This window comes from Miniopterus schreibersii (assembly GCF_964146895.1).
Source record: "Miniopterus schreibersii genome assembly, chromosome: 9".
Taxonomy (NCBI): domain Eukaryota; kingdom Metazoa; phylum Chordata; class Mammalia; order Chiroptera; family Miniopteridae; genus Miniopterus; species Miniopterus schreibersii.
This window is the reverse complement of record NC_138118.1, coordinates 59,348,234-59,366,753: the sequence shown is the minus strand read 5'-3', so window position 1 is coordinate 59,366,753 and position 18,520 is coordinate 59,348,234. Positions and strand designations below refer to the sequence as shown.

The following is an 18,520-nucleotide window of genomic DNA, read 5'->3' as shown; positions in this document are numbered from 1 at the left end:
AGCTTTAGTATGGCATGAATCGTGGTGTTTCAAAGGTAAAAAGAACTTTAACAACAAGTCATCTAGTCAACCTTTTTATAGTAAAGGTGAGGAAAATGAGACTTAAAAAGTGTTAATGACTTCTGAAGAACACTTAACAAATCATTGAGAAAATCAGGATTTAACCTATTTATCTATCCTATTGCCTAGTTACTACATTATTACACATGAGACATGAAACAGCTTTTACAATCAGAACCTCTAAGATTGGGTTATTACTGAGCAAGCCATCCACAGCCTTACCCAGTTTATAAACTTCTTGAGAGTAGGAACTGTGTCTTACACATTTTTTATCTCTCCTATACTATATTATCTAACACTTAGTATTTGTCAGTTGATTACTTGATTGACTGAGTGCAGAATTAATATATAATTAGATAATTTATTGTAGAACTAATAATATAATTAGATAAAAAGAAACTGTTATAAAAGTTATATCATTTACATTTTTTTAGAGAGGTAATATGAATGATTAAATGCATGTATTTTAGAGTCCCAGCTGCATTATGTAATAGCTATGTGACTAAGGCAAAATCAATTTTTTCAATATCTCTTCCTTCACCTTATAATGGGAATAATATCATCTACTTCATGTGACTGTTTTAAAGATTAAATGTGGTTGTCTACATAAGTAAAGTGTCTTCAGATGGCAAATATCCAATAAATACTGGTTATGATCAGCTAAAAAATGGGCACAATCATGCCTAAACCTTGAAGTTTTTAGAACATAAGCCAGGATTTAGATTGAATGAGAAAAACCTATCTAGCTGGGGGAACATTTTTTAAACCTCTCTCTTTATTCTCTGAGGAAAGCAATGGGAAATGTGTCTTCATCTGCAGGCAATCTGATGCTATAGAAATAGCAAAATGCTACAGGAATATTGTAGTGTGAGGAAAAACACTATGGGCTAGCCATGATTAAGTAGTTTATTGATGACCAATGAGTATTTGTTAATGATAATGAAGATGTATTTTTTCCAAGTGAAATTTTAGGCTTAGTTTGTGGAGAGGAATTTTTTAATTTTGTTGTTAAAATGTCATGAAAATACACATATATGGAACACTTGTTATATCTATTTATACACATTTATGTTCCATGTGAAACTATGCATTTTATAAATATTTGCATCACATATCCTAGCCCTGAGAAAAAACACATAATACTCAAAGTATGATTGTGAAAGAGAAAACAGTGGCCATAATCTATTTTTAAAAGGCTTTCAAATACAATTACTATTTCAGAAAGATTGAACTTGTCTAACAAGATTGCATATTTATCAATATATTGCTCAAAAGCATAGCACCATGATTATCACAACAGTTGTCTATAAAACTGTATATACCAAGTTTCAAGGCTTTCACTATTTCATATAAGTTCAATCACATCTCAAATAATTACTATTTCCATGGACATAAGGATAAAACATTTTTAGGTCCTTATCATTTATTGGGAGTCTAAATGAGGACCTATTTGCCCAAGTTTAATATGAAGTCTTTCATAGAAAATAAAATGCTGCTAAGCTCCCAAACTTATAAACTATGTCATGAAGATTTATGTTATCCCTTTATTTTTTTTTTCAACTAATGCAGATGGACCTTACGGACTTCGAGTTAATTCTGATAAAGGACTAAAAGTAGGGGAAGTATTCACTGTTGAAATTGGAGAAGCCATCCTGTTTGATTGCTCTGCTGATTCGTATCCTCCCAACACCTACTCCTGGATCCAGAGGACTGACAATGCAACATATGTCATTAAACATGGGCCTCACTTGGAAGTTGCATCTGAGAAAGTAGACCAGAAGACAACTGACTATGTGTGCTGTGCTTACAACAACGTAACTGGAAGGCAAGATGAAACTCGTTTCACAGTCATTATCACTTCTGTAGGTAAGTGTGACATCAAAGGCAGGGATCCCAGTGAAACACACACACATGCTGGCCTTACTCTACCCATATTTGATAACCGTGTGGAAGAGAATATCATTGTGGGTTTGATTGTTGATATACTATAAGAACCTCTTTCCTGAGTTAACTAAGCAATGGCTTCTATAAGAGAAAGAAAACCAAAAACAGAATGGAGAAGAAATCCAATTTCTAACTCTGAGGGACTGAAAAGAAAAAGAGAATTCAATAAATTATGTACTTCTAAATATGCGTTCTTGCTCTCCTGATTTTACAAACAGGAATATAATAGAAGCAGGCTACTCACTTAAAAGGCTTATATCTTGTGTTGCATTCGGTCAGATGAATAAATTTCCAAGAGTTGGAAATCTGGTTTTCCTACTATTTGACTCCCCTTCTCACTGTCTGTCATGGGCTTCCCTTCCTCTTTCATAATTTAAATACCTGAAATCTGTGGAAATTCTCAAAAGGGGTCCTGGAAGCTTTTAGTAGTCTGTGACATTTGACATTCTCTAGAAACCATCTGATTTTCCAGAAAGTTCATGGAACCACAAAAGGTTAAGAATCACTGCTTAAGATATTTATGTCCACCAAAGTCCTGGCCTCCTGAGCCTCATTTTCTCTTTCTATAGTATGATTTTATTCTCTCATATGATTCATTCACTCCCATGGCTTCATGCAACATTGGTGCATCCCAAATCTCCATCTTTAAAGCTCTACAGCTGCATACCTAATTCCCCTCTAGATGTCTTCGCTTAGAAGTACCAAAGGCCGCGTACAAGTCCAACATATCAAAACGAAACCAAATTACTACTTTCCCTCCAAATTACTACTCTTCCTGTATTCCCTGTTTCAGTGAATGGCCCTACTATCTACCAGCCTGAGCCAGAAATATAAATGCCACGTCAGGCTCTTTTCTTGCTTATTGCCCTGCCCAACATCCAGTCGCCAACTTTGTACATTCGTCTTCCTTCCTATCTCTCAGACCCATTCTTTTCTCTCCTTCTTTCTTCATGCTTCTTTCTTTTCTTCTCCCTCTCCTCCTCCTCTGCCACCTTCTCCTCTCTCACCTTCTTTTATTTCTTCCTCTGCCACCACTATTTCTATTCCTACTATCGAATCCTTCCTGGATTCACCTTTGCATACAAAGAAGCCAGATCCTGCTTGGGAAACACCTGGGAGCAGGTCTGGACAGGCATCAGTGTTCACAGTGCCTATGGCCGGGGGAACAAGTTTGCAAAAGGAACCACCATTACTACCTTCTCCACGGATGTCTTCTCTTTCTCTGTCTTTATAGCTCATTTATTTTCTTGAATAAATGAAGCAAGAATATAATCCCTGTAATTCATAGGCAACATTTTTCAGGATGCGGCCCTTGGGCCATGTGCATCAACACGACCTAGGGCGGTCTAATCATGTATTTTTATGAAGGCACAGCAAACCTCTTGGAGCAGGATCTTGCAGCTAGGATCTGAGAATCTGAATATTTAGCAAGCAAAAGTGGGACAACTACTTGGTTAGGTGTTTTTATCTCTCTATTGCCTTTTGAATTTAGTAAAAATCTCTTAAAGAACAATTAATAATTATAAGACTATCACAAACCTACAGATTGATAGAGAAATATATAGTGGATGGGGTCCTCCTGGACTCTTTAAAGCTGAGGGTACTCATAATTGCAAAAACATCTGAGTATATTGGAAGTTATACACTAGCATGGTGGGATTTGGGGGGTTTTATATGAAGAAAATACCACACTCTCTAGAAGAGTGCTATCCAGTAGAACTTCCTGCAATGAAGGAAATGTTCATTGTCTACACTAACCAATGTAGTAGTCACTAGCCTCATTTGGCTTTTAAATACTTAAAATATGGTTATGCAATTGAGGAACTGAAGTTTTATTTTATTGCATCTTTATCGGTAATCTGAATGTCATGCTTATTGCAGGTGAAAACACGGTTATAATATGTAGATATATACTGCCTTTCCCACTGCCTAAACTTTCTTCATTAATGTTCAGCCAAGGTATTTTCATAAGATCAGAAACTCCTAATATTTGATTAAGGTCTTATTACTAAGGTTGAAAGACAGCAACAGTCTTAATATCAAATATTGCCTTTTGCAAATTCTAAAAAACCTGTTTGACCTGTACAAAAACCACGCATTTGCTATTATAGTAAATAAGAGGAGCAGGTGCTTATTTTTCAGAGGGATTCAGGGTTGTCAACATTAGTGACCTCTTTATGGTTTTTAGAACTATATTTCAACCCCCAAATGTCCACAGAACTTTAAAACAGTGGCAAATGGCAAAGAAAATTAGTAGTATTGATGTGTTTTGTTAAATATTTGATTTTTTAAAGTTTTCCATATGAATGAATCTCTGCAATGCAGATTAAGTGTATACCAACCTACAGTAAGAAAAATGAACATTACTTGTAACTATCAATTGAACACTACTGACCATCCACTCTGATGAGCAATCTGTATTAATATCTGTGGAGGATTTGAAATAATTTCGAGGGAAAATGCACCTGCCTTTGAGATATTTTCAGAACCAAGCTGTGTTTGGTGTAACCAGAATCAGGTTATAAGAAACAGATGAACCTCTTTATTTTTAATGAGGCAGAGGATGTGGCCAGTGAAAAAGTCTCAGCAATAAGATGTAGAGGGCAAAGGAAAGGGGAATCAAAGATGACTCCGAGGTCGCCAATATGGAAAGAAAATAATGAGGTCAGGAAATAATCAAAAGTTTTATTGGGGACTTTCATTTGGGGAGAGGAAGGCTGGTGAGTGCCACAATTAGATCTGTGTTTTCCTGCCTGTGTAAGATAGTGCCTTCCACCACTGTGGGCTATGAGTCACATCTACTTGGAGATATTAATTGACCTTTCTGTATCTCACTGGAGATAGCCTAAAGGAAACAGGGCAGTGGTTAAGATCACACAGCTAATAAGTAATAAAATAATATCTGAATTCAAAGCCCTTGTTTTAAACCACTATATAAACTGCTTTTTATTGAGAATATCAAAAAGACTATGATCTTTCTAAAAGATATGTCACATATACAAGATAGTGTGTATTTTCTTACCACCTTAACTAATTTTATGCTATATACAAAGAGACACTCAGGTCTGTCCATGATATGTGTACACATTCATATTAATTAGAAATTATGAAATATCTGTAACTAAAAATATCTAGGATATAAGTGTCAAGGAAGAAAGAATAGAAATTAAGATAGTAAATTAGCATCTGTGTTTTAAAAAAACAATTTTATTATGCTAATTAAAGACTTCCTTGAATGCAGGTGTTCCCACTTTTAAGTTTTAATGGGGTCTAAATCACTATCATGCCATGAATATATATAAAATGAAAGTATGTACGATTAGAATTCAAGCATCCACATTTAATGAAGACATTCTAATTATTTGAGTTCCCAAGGTCCACATGGCTGTAATTTGAGATTTAGACATAATAGAGATGTTTTTAATTTGTATGCAATCCTGAGAAGGGAATAGGGAAATGACCCAAGGCAGGAAAATGAATTTACTAATTTCTTCCATCTACCTAGAAATTTCTCAGGTTAAGATATCCAGGAGGTGTATTTCACTTTGGGCCACAGGAGAAAATGACTGAGATAGAACTACATCCCTGATATCCAGATCCTGAGAACTTAGGTGACATCCCCATGAGCATCTAGCACAGAATAACTGGATCTGTCAGATGGGGCCATGGTGGAGTGTGAAAATAGCACATCCCTCAATATGGCACCTTCATCTCTGCGGGGACATGAATCAGCTGCCATAATCCGCGAACATATTGGATGGGAGCGAACTCAGACCCCCATTCTGATCTAGAAATAGGCACACTGACTGGTAGCATATGGCTGTCCCGTTTTGGGTGCAGTCTCTCAAACAGCCGGGTTGCGATACCATGGATACCACACCTCTTGCCCATATTTACACTTAATATGTGATTTCATTTTATTTGTTTGCCTAAGGAGGGGGCAAACAGCATTTGCACTAAGGCTTTGGTAAATGAGTCAATCGTGTTTAAATAATGGGGAGAATGGCATGCTGTGTCCTAAAAAGTAGAAACCTCTCTGGAAGGAGAAAGACTGGGGCTCCTGGAAGTGTCCAGAACTACATTCAGGACCCCACACATTCTCTGTGGCACCTGGGTCAGAATTTCCCTGCTGTCTTATTTCAGGTTGTGCTTCTGGAAGCACATCTCTCTTAAACACTTGCCTACAGCTGAGACTGTAGCAACTATGCCCCTTGATTTGATCCTTGACATGTTTGGCACTTCTTATTTTGAGAAAGGGAGAATATTGCAAGTTGTGGACCTGGTAAATCTTGAATGTTCTGAGACAGAATGAAGCCAAGGATTTGGGCTGACAGGTGCTGGTCTCTGCAGGGTGGTTCTCTGACAGAGGACAGAGGCCAAGGGGAAGAGAGGCAAGAGGGCAACAGGAAGGAGTCTGAAGAAATAAGGAGGTGATGGGAAAGGGAATGAGAGGGATTCCCTGTAGGACAGAATGAGCAAAGTTGGTCATTTCAGAACACACATATCAAAGGTGACAGAAAGTTAAAAATGACAGAGAGGAGAGATGTGTCCTAACACCAGACTTGATGTGCTTTACTCTCTCTGTCTTATCTAGTGGAAAACATCCATTCATCATATGTTAAACCTCCTACCAGGCCTCAGAATCCTGGACTGCCTGGCTAAGAGCCAACATGCCGGGGTGTAGCTTCATTAGAATGAGAAGTACTCTGAAATAATAACTATTAGCATATTTTCAAGTTTACAAGGGGGAAAATAGCTGAGACTGTACTAAAATGTTTTTCTGCAGTTTCTCAGGGTAAAGCACATTGCAGAAACTTGACTAGAATAAATTAACGTTGAATACTTTTTTGAGGGTTCAGGGGTTATTAAGTTTTGGTGAAGGTAATCTGGCCATCAAGAAGAGAGAGAGAGTAAAGCACATCGAGTCTGGTGTTAGAAAAGGTTAAAGAAAAAACTAAATATATGGGAGTCTACTTGCCAATTATAGAACCATTCTTTAACCACAGATTAACAGGAAAAACTTGAACTTGCAGTCAGAAAAAAAAACCCTTATGTTCCAATATCAGTTCTAGGACTTACTGACTGTGGCAAATATTTTAGTTTCTCTGAGACTATTTCTTTATCAGTACCTAGAAATGGTGCTTTAATTTTTCTTACTATTTTCATTATTACTGGCATTATACCAAATAAATGGGAAAAACATATACATTTGGTTTTATGTGTACATAATGCTCAACAAAAGTACCCTGTGAGAATCGATTAGCTATCCAGGGAATTAAAAATAGAGTATTGAGTGTTTTACTATTATTTCTAAATTATGTGCTACACATCCTTTATATCAGTAAAAATTACAACTTTTGTAGGTATATATGCACACAATTTTTTTGCAGTTCAGTTACTAGCATGCCAATAAATATAATGTCATATTTGCATAATAAACATGTAAAACTCTCTGGCTGCCCCAAATCACATAATAGCAGAGCAACAGAGAACTTGAAAATCAATCACTCTAACCTCCTCATTTTACTAATGTGGAAATCCAGACCTTCAGAGTCAAGGGGCCTCACCCAAAGTTGCCCAGCTCTTTAAAGAGAACAAACTTGCGAAGTGGAGCTGAAACTTCACAAAGAGATCAACCAAGTGCAGAAGTAATTCCAAACTAAAAGCTCAGCTTTCTAATAGTGGGAGAATATGAAATTGTTCTACAAATTATTAGCAAGGAGAAAAGGAGGAAAAACGATCCTGATACGTTTTATGATGTTCTAGACCAGGTCTAGAAGCAGCAAATTGCCATTCTGTTAATTTTTTAAATTTTTTATTTATTGATTTTAGAGAGGGTGAGGAGAGAGAGAGGGAGAGAAGCAATGATTTGTTCTTCTACTTATTTATGCATTCATTAGTTGATTCTTGTATGTGCCCTGACCAGAGATCAAACCTGCAACCTTGGTGGATCAGGACGACGCTCTAACTTAAACCACCTCGCATTTATTTCTTCCTCCCAGAGTTAAAAAGAGTTAGAGTGGGTGCAGGGTGAAAGGGGTCAATGGAGGAAAAAGGGAACATCTGTAATATTTTGAACTATAAAAAATAAATAAATAAATAAATAAATAAATAAAAAGAGTTTAATATAAAATCTGATTAAAGGAAAAAATTTTACACAGGTATCATAATCCCTTGAAAAGAACATTTTTAAAACACAGTTCTCTCAATGCATTTCAGAAATCTATAAACTTCTCATTTGAGATCGTAAAGACTTTTAATAATGTGAAACAAACTGCTTAACTCTTAAAGACTTAAAGAGAATGTGCGAACAGCATTGTATGGGAAAATTAAAAGAGACAGAATGATTTCCATGACTTTTGAACTGGAGTTTGACATATGTGATCTATACCACATTATAGAAAGATACTGGGAAATGGAAAATGAAAGTGTTTAAGTGGAAAGCCAGGAAAGTATATATAGGTCTTCAGTGAAATGGGGAAAGATTGCGGTTTCCTCCTTGCCTTGGCTGCTGGAGACCTCAGCAGAGGTTGTATGGTGAAAGATGACAGAGCCAAGTGGCCACCATGTCTTCACCACACCCACGTGCTCCAGGCCATTATCAGCACTGTGGAACAGGAGTGACATTCCATGACTGTCACTCCCCATTAAGCTAGACAGAGACAGGCAACTCCATGATTCATTTCCACATCGATATCTGATCCACACGATAAAATGAAAGACACCTGTTACTCCCATTCGTGGGAGGTCACAACTACTTCCCACTTTATAGATGAACTCTATGACTAAACATATTACAGTCCGAAACTGGTGTTAACATTGCCCTGGTTAATAAGTTGTGTTAAAATAACATCAAAGTGATGCAGCTCAAAGTGTTGAGAATCTGGGGTCCCCTCTGGACTCTGCCACTTACTAGCTGAGTCACTTTGGGCAAGCCTCAGCTTCCTCATCTGTAAGAGGGGATAATAATATCTCCCCAGTAAGATTATGGTAGACATTCAGTGGGTCGCTCTGCTTCATGTATTCTTAGAATAGAGCCTGACACATGGTAAGCACTCAGCAGATGTTAGCTATAAGCACTAATAAAAGGAATGACTTGCAAAACAAAGTGAATTTTAGTCACAAGGTGGGACTTTAAACATTTTAACAATCATACACACATTCTATTTTAGGAATGAAATTTCTTTATTGGTCAAAAACTAGTAAAGTGTATTTAAAATAAACACCTCCCCTTTCACATCTTTAATCAGATGCCACTGCCCTAGAAAATTCACATACCTGAATTATTCTGAAAGAGCAAGATGGAAGGAGAGACAGAACAACCTAGTATCTGGGGATGTTGTATACATTGAGAACACGAAAAAGAGAAAAAAAAAGAGTATGACATGAGCTATTTGCTATCTCTAGTACAACAAATCAGTATTATCCTGGCTAGATCACCGCATTTTCTCAAAGGGTTTGCTGTGTGCTCTAAAATAAGTACATTCCTTTCATTTAGTCTCTCATTCATATTCTCTCTCATATATACAGGGTATCCCCCAAAATGTGTACACAGTTCAAATAGTTATAAAGGCACTGTTTATTAAAATACATTTCATTTTCAAAATGTGTGTATACATTTTGGGGGACAACCTGTATACTTGCAGCAGCATCTTCATTTAGGATAAAGCATGAACCAGTCAAACATTTAGAGCAATTTATTATTGGTCTTCAATAAAAATGTTAAAACTGTGTCTGTCCCTTCATTTAGGACTGGAGAAGCTTGCACAAAAAGGGAAGTCACTGTCCCCTTTAGCAAGTATAACTGGAATATCACTCTTTTTGATTATATCCATGTGTCTTCTTCTCCTATGGAAAAAATACCAACCCTACAAAGGTAGGTGAAAATTAGAAAAAAATTTTAAATGGCTTTATATATGTACTAAAAAGTATCTTACTGTGTTTTTTCCTCTCTTGGTTCTAGTAATAAGACAGAAGCTAGACAGCAGGTAATGCATATATGTCTATGAAAGGAATTTTTTTTAATGCTTTTTTCTCAGTTATGAGACTGACAGAAATGCCAATTTGTTTTTTCAGGCCAGAAACAGAATACAGAAAAGCACGAACATTTTCAGGTAATGGCCAGGCTGAAGGGGGCTATTATCAATGTCATGCATATTAATGAATATTGTTGATATTAATTATTCTACATAAAGCACTAATGAAATAATAGACTTCGCATGAGCTAATATTAATGTGATACCAACAATCCCTTACCTTTGAATAGTGCCTTCACTTTGCAAAGGGATATCCCTCGCACTGATTTATGTAAGTCTCACAAGCCTGTAAGACAAGCACTCTTAAGAAGGAAAGGCACTCAGCAGAACTAAGGCTCAGAAAGCTGAAGTCACTGGCCTGCCCTCACTGAGTTCTGCTGAACTCTATTCCATTGATCCTATCATTATTTTGAAAATGCCCAGGGTTCCCTCACTTTGTTAATTCCAAAGGCAGATACAGAGCTGGCAGCTCCATCCCTGGGAGAAGAAAGGGGGCTCCACAGGTTTGCTGCCTCTTTGTCCCCAGCATGCTCCTCATTGCCATCCCTACTGACTCCCTACTGAGTTGTTAAAAGTTAACAATGAGACTTGGAGTCACACAGAGCTGGGTTTTAGTCCCATATATGCCACTTTCCCCAGGTGTCACCTTGGGAAAATTATTTTTCCTGACCTCAACTTCCTCATCTATAGAATAAAGATAATAACTTCCCCCCAGGGTTGCTAAGAGAATTCAATGCCATGATGTGTGTGGAGTGCCTAATATGATGCCTGGACACTTAGTAAATACAGGTCTTCCTCCTCTTATCTAGTCCTTTCTCATAAATGATAGCACGTCGGAGCTGGGAAAGACCCCTGAGAGACCATCTGGTTCCTCCTGCTATTTTTCAGATGATAGTTTAGTGATCTTGATGTTGTATTGTATTCTATTTTGTATGTATGGGCAGCTATAGTTATTTATTTACTCTTATTAGTCCTGATGGTCTCTGTTAGATCCAGCAGGGTGCAGTAGATATTATGAGTGGATTAAGACCTGCTGTGGCTGTAAGTCTCTGGTAATGAGAGTTACAAAGGACAAGACAGCCCACGTGTATTTATTTGCATATATAATACACTGTTCCCACAGCAGGCTTTAAGAATACTTGTCCCAATTCAGTTTCAGTTCTTGGTTTCAAAAGGAGGGATTTCCAACACTGCTTAGCGCCAATATGACTATAGGGGATAGGGAATCGTTAAATTGGTTTTATACACACACCGCCTGAAGCAAACAATACAGGTAAGTTTTACAAAGGCTTAGAAACAACACTAGCAAGTTGAGGCATTTGGTTTGTAAACAGTATTTGTTTTCCCTTTCAGGCCATGAAGATGCTCTGGATGACTTCGGAATATATGAATTTGTTGCTTTTCCAGATGCTTCTGGCGTTCCCAGGGTTGGTTTCCCTAGTGGCTGATTAGCAACAAAGTAGAATTTGGCTGCACCAGAGGTGCAAGCCGCAATCGGTCAGGCCCTGGGGCAGTGTGGCCAAATGGTGCCTCCCAGCCGCAGTGTTGACTCTGGACCACGCTGCTGGGTCTGGGGGGCTACAGCATCTTCCCTAGACTTTATAAATAAGGCTAACACAAATCGGGAAGCGGCACTAATTCTTAAACATTCTTTGCCTGGGAAGCTCAGTGAAGAGAGAATTAACTAGGTAGAAGGTTAAGAGAGCTGAATAAAGGGGGAGTCGGGAGACCCCAGTTGAAACCACTGCGTCACTGCAGTGACTGCGGCTGTCAGCCTCACTGAGCTCTCTCTGCTCCTCAGCTTCCCCTGCATTTCCCTCATATCTCTTGAGGACGCTGCAGACAGCTGATCACACTGATCATACCCTTGAAGGTGCCTTATGCTCTTCAGAAGAAAAGTACCATATAAATCCAAAGTATGCAAACACACATCTTTATTTTTATCCTAAAGGTGCATGAGATGGGGGGGGGGGGCTTTTACACAGTTGAAGCCATTTTTTTTCAGTCTACAGAGACAGGGTCTTTTAAAGCAATCAGTTTTGTTTCATAGACATGCGGAATGTTGCTCTGAGCTATTCAGCTCATTAACATCTTTAAAGATTTCTCTAGAAGCAATCTTTCCCCAGCTTCCTTACTCCCCTGCGATAGTTCACATAAGGAAGGAGCCATAAATAGACTACTTGCTTCTGGGCAGTTTTAAAAGATTTGCTGTTAGGGATGGTTACCTCAACTGTTCAGAGAATCCTATCAATGTAAGGTTCCTGGCCACGGGCTTTATTTCACAAAAGCCATGTGACTAATGCAGGGGGACTGATTGGACCCACCCTCCTATGGGTGGGTCAGTAGTGCCAGTGCCCACATCTTCATAGAGGAAGGGCAGGACTGCATTGCAAACGCTTTGCAGTCTCAGACAGGATTGGCTCACCCTTTACTCTACAACCAAAAAAACAAATATGTGGTGGATCAGTTATTTCAAACAGCTTCCCACCATGGCAGAAGCACCCCTTTTAGGTGTGGCCTTTAAATGGGAGAGCAGAAAACCAAACAGCTAATAAGACTTGGAGCTGAATTTTTGAAGTCAGGAGTTTTTTCATTTTAAACCAGGCACAGTTTTTATTCCTAGGAATTCATTAGAAAAGAGTGAGATCTATGTAAGAAGCTTTACAGTGAAACTTGTGATTAATCAGTACGCAGTTTGAAGGTTTTATTGGGAGGACCTCTATTTGCTGGAAATGCTACAATCGGCAAGAACTTGAGGAAGAAATGAGTGTTTTCATTACGCATCGGAAGCCCCACTTATTTCCATCATAAGTAGAATAACGTAATTTGGAGCTATGCCCATCTTGAGAGCTGAAATCTCCTAAGGAATTAGCCTAGGCTCTTCACTGGGCCCGGTGCTTTGGGGAGAAGTGAAAAATCAATACCAGAAGGAGGAGAACAGGACATATGTAGGAGAAGAAGCTAGAATGGCAATTATGTGTGAAGACTAGCAGCAAAATGCAATGGCTTGCAGAAGAAAGGGAGAAATACTAATAAAACCAAGAAGTGAACATTGAAGTTAAGAAGGGAAATAAATTCCACTACTAACTTTTTGAGTTTTGAAAAAATCAGAATCGTCTCCTACCTGGTTGTGGTGCGTGTACAGATGGAACACTCCTCCTCTCTCTAGTTGCTCTACATTTCACTGTCCCAGTAGCACCTCTTCCAGAAGCTGGACAGAAAGCAATGGCATGAAATCAACAAATTTCTTACATGTTAACAGCTCTAATATTAGGTTAGCTAAGTTAGTTATTATTTACAGACTGCTTTTTATCATAACCCCTGAATGCCTCCATACCAAAGAAAATCAAGAGTTGATCTCAAGTATAAACTGTAAACCAAAATCTCTTTGACACACAAAAGTAGAACAAATCATATATTCTTTGGCTGCCCGTGATAGTTTTAGCAAGTGGAATGGAAACAGGCAGTCTCCAGAAAAACACAAAGCTAAGATGTTCCAGTATAGCCTAGCAAGCCAAACTGGGATGAGATAAAGAACTTTCAGATGATTTATCAAGGGCAAAGAGTCCTCTAAATGGAGCCACATAAAGGGCAGAAAGTGATCAGAAACAGGATGAATAGAAGGAGTTTGGGATAGGGAGGGGAACCAGGCTTTAGCTAAATAATCGGTAGGCAGTGTTTACAAAATTTAATATAAAGTCATTAAATACAAAGAATAGGAGTTAATAAAACATGAATCCCAGTTTCAATAAAATACATGTTGGTTTTTAACCAGACAGAAATACACTACTATACTTTCCACATTCATCCAAGCCTTTAGTTTTTAGAGCCCATTACCACATTCAAACGTAAACATCTCCCTCTGTGTGTTCTATGTTGCTTGGCACTGTCTTTTTACTAACTTGCAATGTGATGAGGGCTTTTATCTTTCTTTTCAACCACCCTTGCAAACAAAATTGGCAAAGGGTGCAAAAAAGTCATCGAGATGTAATATGAAAGATAATAATATGTGCTCTCTGATTCTAAGCTGTCCTGATATCTTCTCTTTTGCCATTTTTCTTCCCATAATATTTCCTTTACAGTACTGCCAGCTTTTGTTCTTAAATGAAGAAAAAAATGATAGCTTTGCCAAGCTATCCCTCTTTTGACCCGACAGCTGTGCTGCTACACTAAATACCATAGGTTACGTGCAGGGAACTGTAGCAAGGAGGAAATGAGCATTGTAGGGAAGATGAACAGCTCTAATTCTCTACTCATCACTACCTTCAGTTGTTTGCAACTGTGCAGCATAGTGGAAATACTATTTACTAGTCTGCTAATTATTTTTAATGTGCTACATTTTCTAGATGCCCAGTAGGTCTGTTCCAGCCTCTGATGGTGTATCAGGGCAAGACTTGCACAATACAATTTATGAAGTTATTCAGCACATCCCTGCCCAACAGCAAGACCACCTAGAGTAAGTATGAACCTGCCTTTGGCGATGCTACCTTGGTAGGGCTTGGCATTCAGCTCCGGCTTTCCCCAGAATTTAAGTCTCAGAAGAAAAATGCTAAAATGGAAAATTATAGCTTCTGTACATAGTTCCCCATCTGAAAATAATCTTAAGAAACAAAACAAGTAAACATACAAGTATCTCCCGGGGCCGTGCACTTCGGCCAGTGGAGGAAATGAGGAGCTCTGGAATCCAGCATTTCCCCCAATGAATCCACATCTGGGTATGAAAGTGACCTTCAGGCCAGGGCTCAAACCACCATGGTTATCTTGATGATTTTCCAGTGGCTATGGTGGTTTTAAGGCCAATGATCTCTCACTATAAACAGGACCAGGAAGACAACAACAACAGCAAAATAATCTACAAAATGTGCTCAACACTGTCACTACCCAAATGCCCAACCTCTTACAGACTCAAAGCAGTCTACTCCCAAGTGAACAGAACCAGAGAGAGGACTGGCCTCCCACTGAGAGGACAGAACCTTAGCTGAGGCCAATGCCAGGAAACTGCTTACCCTGTTAACCTCAGGACTAGCACTGAGGAGCCCCCAACCTTCCCAGCCTCAGAGAAGCTAAACTTACCGCCTTTTGAAATAATGAAATGAACTTCCCCTTTTTTGTGGGCTTTAGCTGCTTACAGGCATAACTGCCACAAATCATCTTCCATCATTTCTTTATTTGTCATTTATTGACTTTGAAAAGAACATCAATAACCACACAGGAACTTCCCCTCTGGCAAAAGGAACAGTTCTACTGAAGTAATTCATGCACACCTCTGGGTAAATACCAAAAATAACAGCCAGCAGCCGATGAATGCATGGGAAATCACCATGCAGGGAGGAGACCCAGTCCTGGGAGCTATGTGGTCATTTAAGGGCTAAATAAGTGGTAAGAGCAACCTCCGAGAGGCCCATCAGTGCATTCCTTCTTGCCCCAGGAAGCATGGAGAAAAGGGAGTCCGGTAAATTAAGAGAAGACCCTGATGGAGCTAGGAACTTCTGTTTTAAAAAGAAAGTTGTTTTAAAGCATATTTTTAATCTAGTAAAACGCAAGAGTGGAATATTATTCCATGACAATTTAAAAAAAAACAACTCTCTAAAATGATACCTAACCCTCTTTACTTTCTGGAATGGAAAATTAAGGAATAGTTTTCTTTGTTTAATATAAAGAATAGAAAGAATTTTGAGAGTATGTCTGCTTCCTAATTTTAAAATTGTATCCAATTAAAAAATGTATCCTATTTAAATTCACTTGTTTTTCTACATGTCCTTTAACCTACATATCTATTTTTCCAATTAGAATGCAAACAAACCAGATGAAAACTTGAATTTAACTTTTAAGGCTCCCCATAATGAAATAAATGCTCATTTAAACTGTGGAATATGGCAATTTTAGATCACAAAATGATGAGGTGGTTTTGCATGTGAAAAAAATATATCTCTCCAAATTAAAAAATAAAAATAAAAAAATCACCCTCTGAAATGAGAATGCTTTCAGACAAGAGCAAGACATGAGCAATATCTTCACAACTTTTGGGAAATATAAAACTGTATTTCAAAAATAAAATTTGAAGGATGAAAGTAAAGCAGAAATGCTCTTTTTCAAGCACATAAAGGACTATTCAAAACTGCTGTTGAGGACATGCTTCTTCCGGGGACAGTGGACCCAAGAGCACCAGCCCACACCCCCAGCCCTAGTGCCCCCCATCCCCGTGGCCTCTCTCTTCTCACCGACCTCTTCCCCTGGAGCCCTTGTTTCCCTTTGTGTGTCTTTGTCTCCCAGTGACTCTCTTCCTTTACCTCCATCCTCTGATGTTGTCAGTCTCTGATTCCGCCCTACTCTTTTTCTCTTTCTCTGTAAGACTCTCTCCCTTCTCTCTAATATCTATTTAAAATTTTCCCTCTGTCTCTCTTCCAAACCCATCCTAACGGGCAGCCAGCATTTTTCACAGTGCTATTTTCCTTGAATACAGGTTTAGGTGACCTATTCTAAGTTTTAAAAACAAACGAGTAGAATATTTTCTTTTTATTCCATCAGAAACTGTTTTGCACTTATTTTATTTACAGTCAATCCACAAACATTTCCAGGACATTAACTATGTGTCAGGGATAGAGATTAAATGAGACTCAGTCTTTTAAGGATTTCATACTTTAGTGGGTTCCTATTTGCTTATTTTAACTAAAGACTAGTGGTCCTTAGTAGAATAAATATTCCTCAGTAGAATAAACGTGGCCTAAACATACAGAGCCCATTTTTCTCTCCTGATTGCCTGTGGTTTTATGCTCTAGGTCCAATTAAATTCAAAGATCAATTTCATGAATAATGCAGTATTGCATGTGGTTAGTGAATCTCCCCAGCCCCCTTTCGCAAGGTGAATGTGCTAGTTCTGGTAAAGAGTCCTAACTCACTGCTTTCTTTTACCTCTATCTGACAGTTGCTTCTGAGATAGCAACAACAGCCAAAAAGTTATTTTTTTGGCTCTTCTAGCAGTGTTTTCATAACTACATGTGTCTATTACCTAATTGGACTGGTGTTTAACAAATTGGTAAGTTGACCTGTGTTCATATTCTGATACTCAGCCTAATTATTTGTTCATTGAACTTATGGCTGCATTTATTTAAATGCTGTCTGTTGACCTCATTAATTGCCCTTAGCACGGTTTGTTTTGACCCCAAGATTGGCTGTTAGGATCTTAAAAAACAGGACATTCAAGTAGGAAAACCTTTAGTTTCAAAAGGAAATTATCTACAGAATTTAGTGATTGCTTACTCTTTTCACTTTTTAGCTTATAAGTGTAATTTTCTTGAACTAAGTCAAAACACTCATGTTATTTGCAGCTATGGGAAGGAATGAAAGGATATAAGGCTCATCTATCTTGAGAATTGGAAATCTATAGAATATGTCACATATTTTAACATCTCTTTGCCAGGTGAGCACTGGTGGGCAAGCAGTACACTGGAGTGAAACAATGAAGGAACATTTTGAGGAAAAACAGTGGAAATGTATATTCATCCGGAATCAGTGAAGAAATCAAGCCCAATACAGCTTGATCCCTTTAAACGCAGGCTAGAGACATTTATAAAAATTGGACTGCTGGTTTCCCAGCACACACAGAATGCATTCTGCTATAGAGGAGCATGGCTGGGCAATGTCCTTGGTGGACAGTTTTATCATGCTGACCGGCAGAAAGAAAAGGCTGCGACTTTCCAATTTGTCTTTTTGTATCAAGTTGCTCTAAAAAGCTCAATTAGTTCTAACCTATACTTTCACTTTCAACAACATTGACACTATCATATCTAACCTACAAATAAAGTTGAAACTTTATATTTGGAAAAATTTCAGCAGGCTTTGTTTCATTAAATTCTCACTACCGTTGAGATGGCTGTTATATTTCATTCCCAAATTTCCTTCCTGCTATTTGTAACACAGAATAATGATGGTTGTCACAAAAGCAAGACGGTGCCTTCTCCTAGGTTGTCAATCACCAATAGTGTTTTTGAAAAGACATAAAATGCTGAAAGAAATGACTCATTAAAGTCTTTTAATTTCTGTTCAAGAAAAGATGGATTCTGAATAAATTATTCTGTTTTTTTGTGGGTTTTTTTGCTTTTATATGGTCTTGATTCTTTGTCTTATAGAGTAAAAATTTTGCATAAAAGTTAGATTGTAGAATTAGGTTTCTTTTCCTTATTTCTGAATGTGTAATTAAATGTAGATTATAGAGAACTACTAAAATAAGAATCTTGCTCTCTCACTGCTATCTTTTTTCAGACTTGAAATTTTTACTGTATTGAATTGCTGATTCTGGGGAAGGTCTCCTTCCTTGTATGTTGCAGTATTTTAAAAAATCAGTTAGAAGTCAAATGACAGAATTAGGTAACACTATTTCACAAACCCCAGATGAAATAAGTGATTCAGGTAGCAATCATCATGAGGCAAGACTGCTAGATCAAAGATACCAGATAAAACTACTGGATAACCAAAGGTCA

The 18,520-nt window shown here is 38.0% G+C and overlaps 1 protein-coding gene across 3 annotated transcripts in view; it reads left to right on the top strand.

Annotated features, from left to right (window-relative positions):
* Positions 1-18,142, top strand: part of HEPACAM2 (HEPACAM family member 2) — a gene marked incomplete at its 3' end in the record, with an annotated part of 33,069 nt that extends 14,927 nt beyond the window's left edge. The window contains exons 4-10 of one of the 3 annotated variants that reach the window (XM_081147391.1): positions 1,630-1,926; positions 9,755-9,880; positions 9,968-9,992; positions 10,081-10,118; positions 11,394-11,467; positions 14,387-14,496; positions 17,461-18,142. In XM_081147391.1, coding sequence (XP_081003517.1) covers positions 1,630-1,926; positions 9,755-9,880; positions 9,968-9,992; positions 10,081-10,118; positions 11,394-11,467; positions 14,387-14,496; positions 17,461-17,464 — 674 coding nt within the window. Of the gene's footprint in view, positions 1-1,629; positions 1,927-9,754; positions 9,881-9,967; positions 9,993-10,080; positions 10,119-11,393; positions 11,468-14,386; positions 14,501-17,460 lie in introns of those variants that run through there. The other 2 variants (XM_081147392.1, XM_081147393.1) reach the window with 2 other exon arrangements.
* Positions 18,143-18,520: the final 378 nt, after the last annotated feature.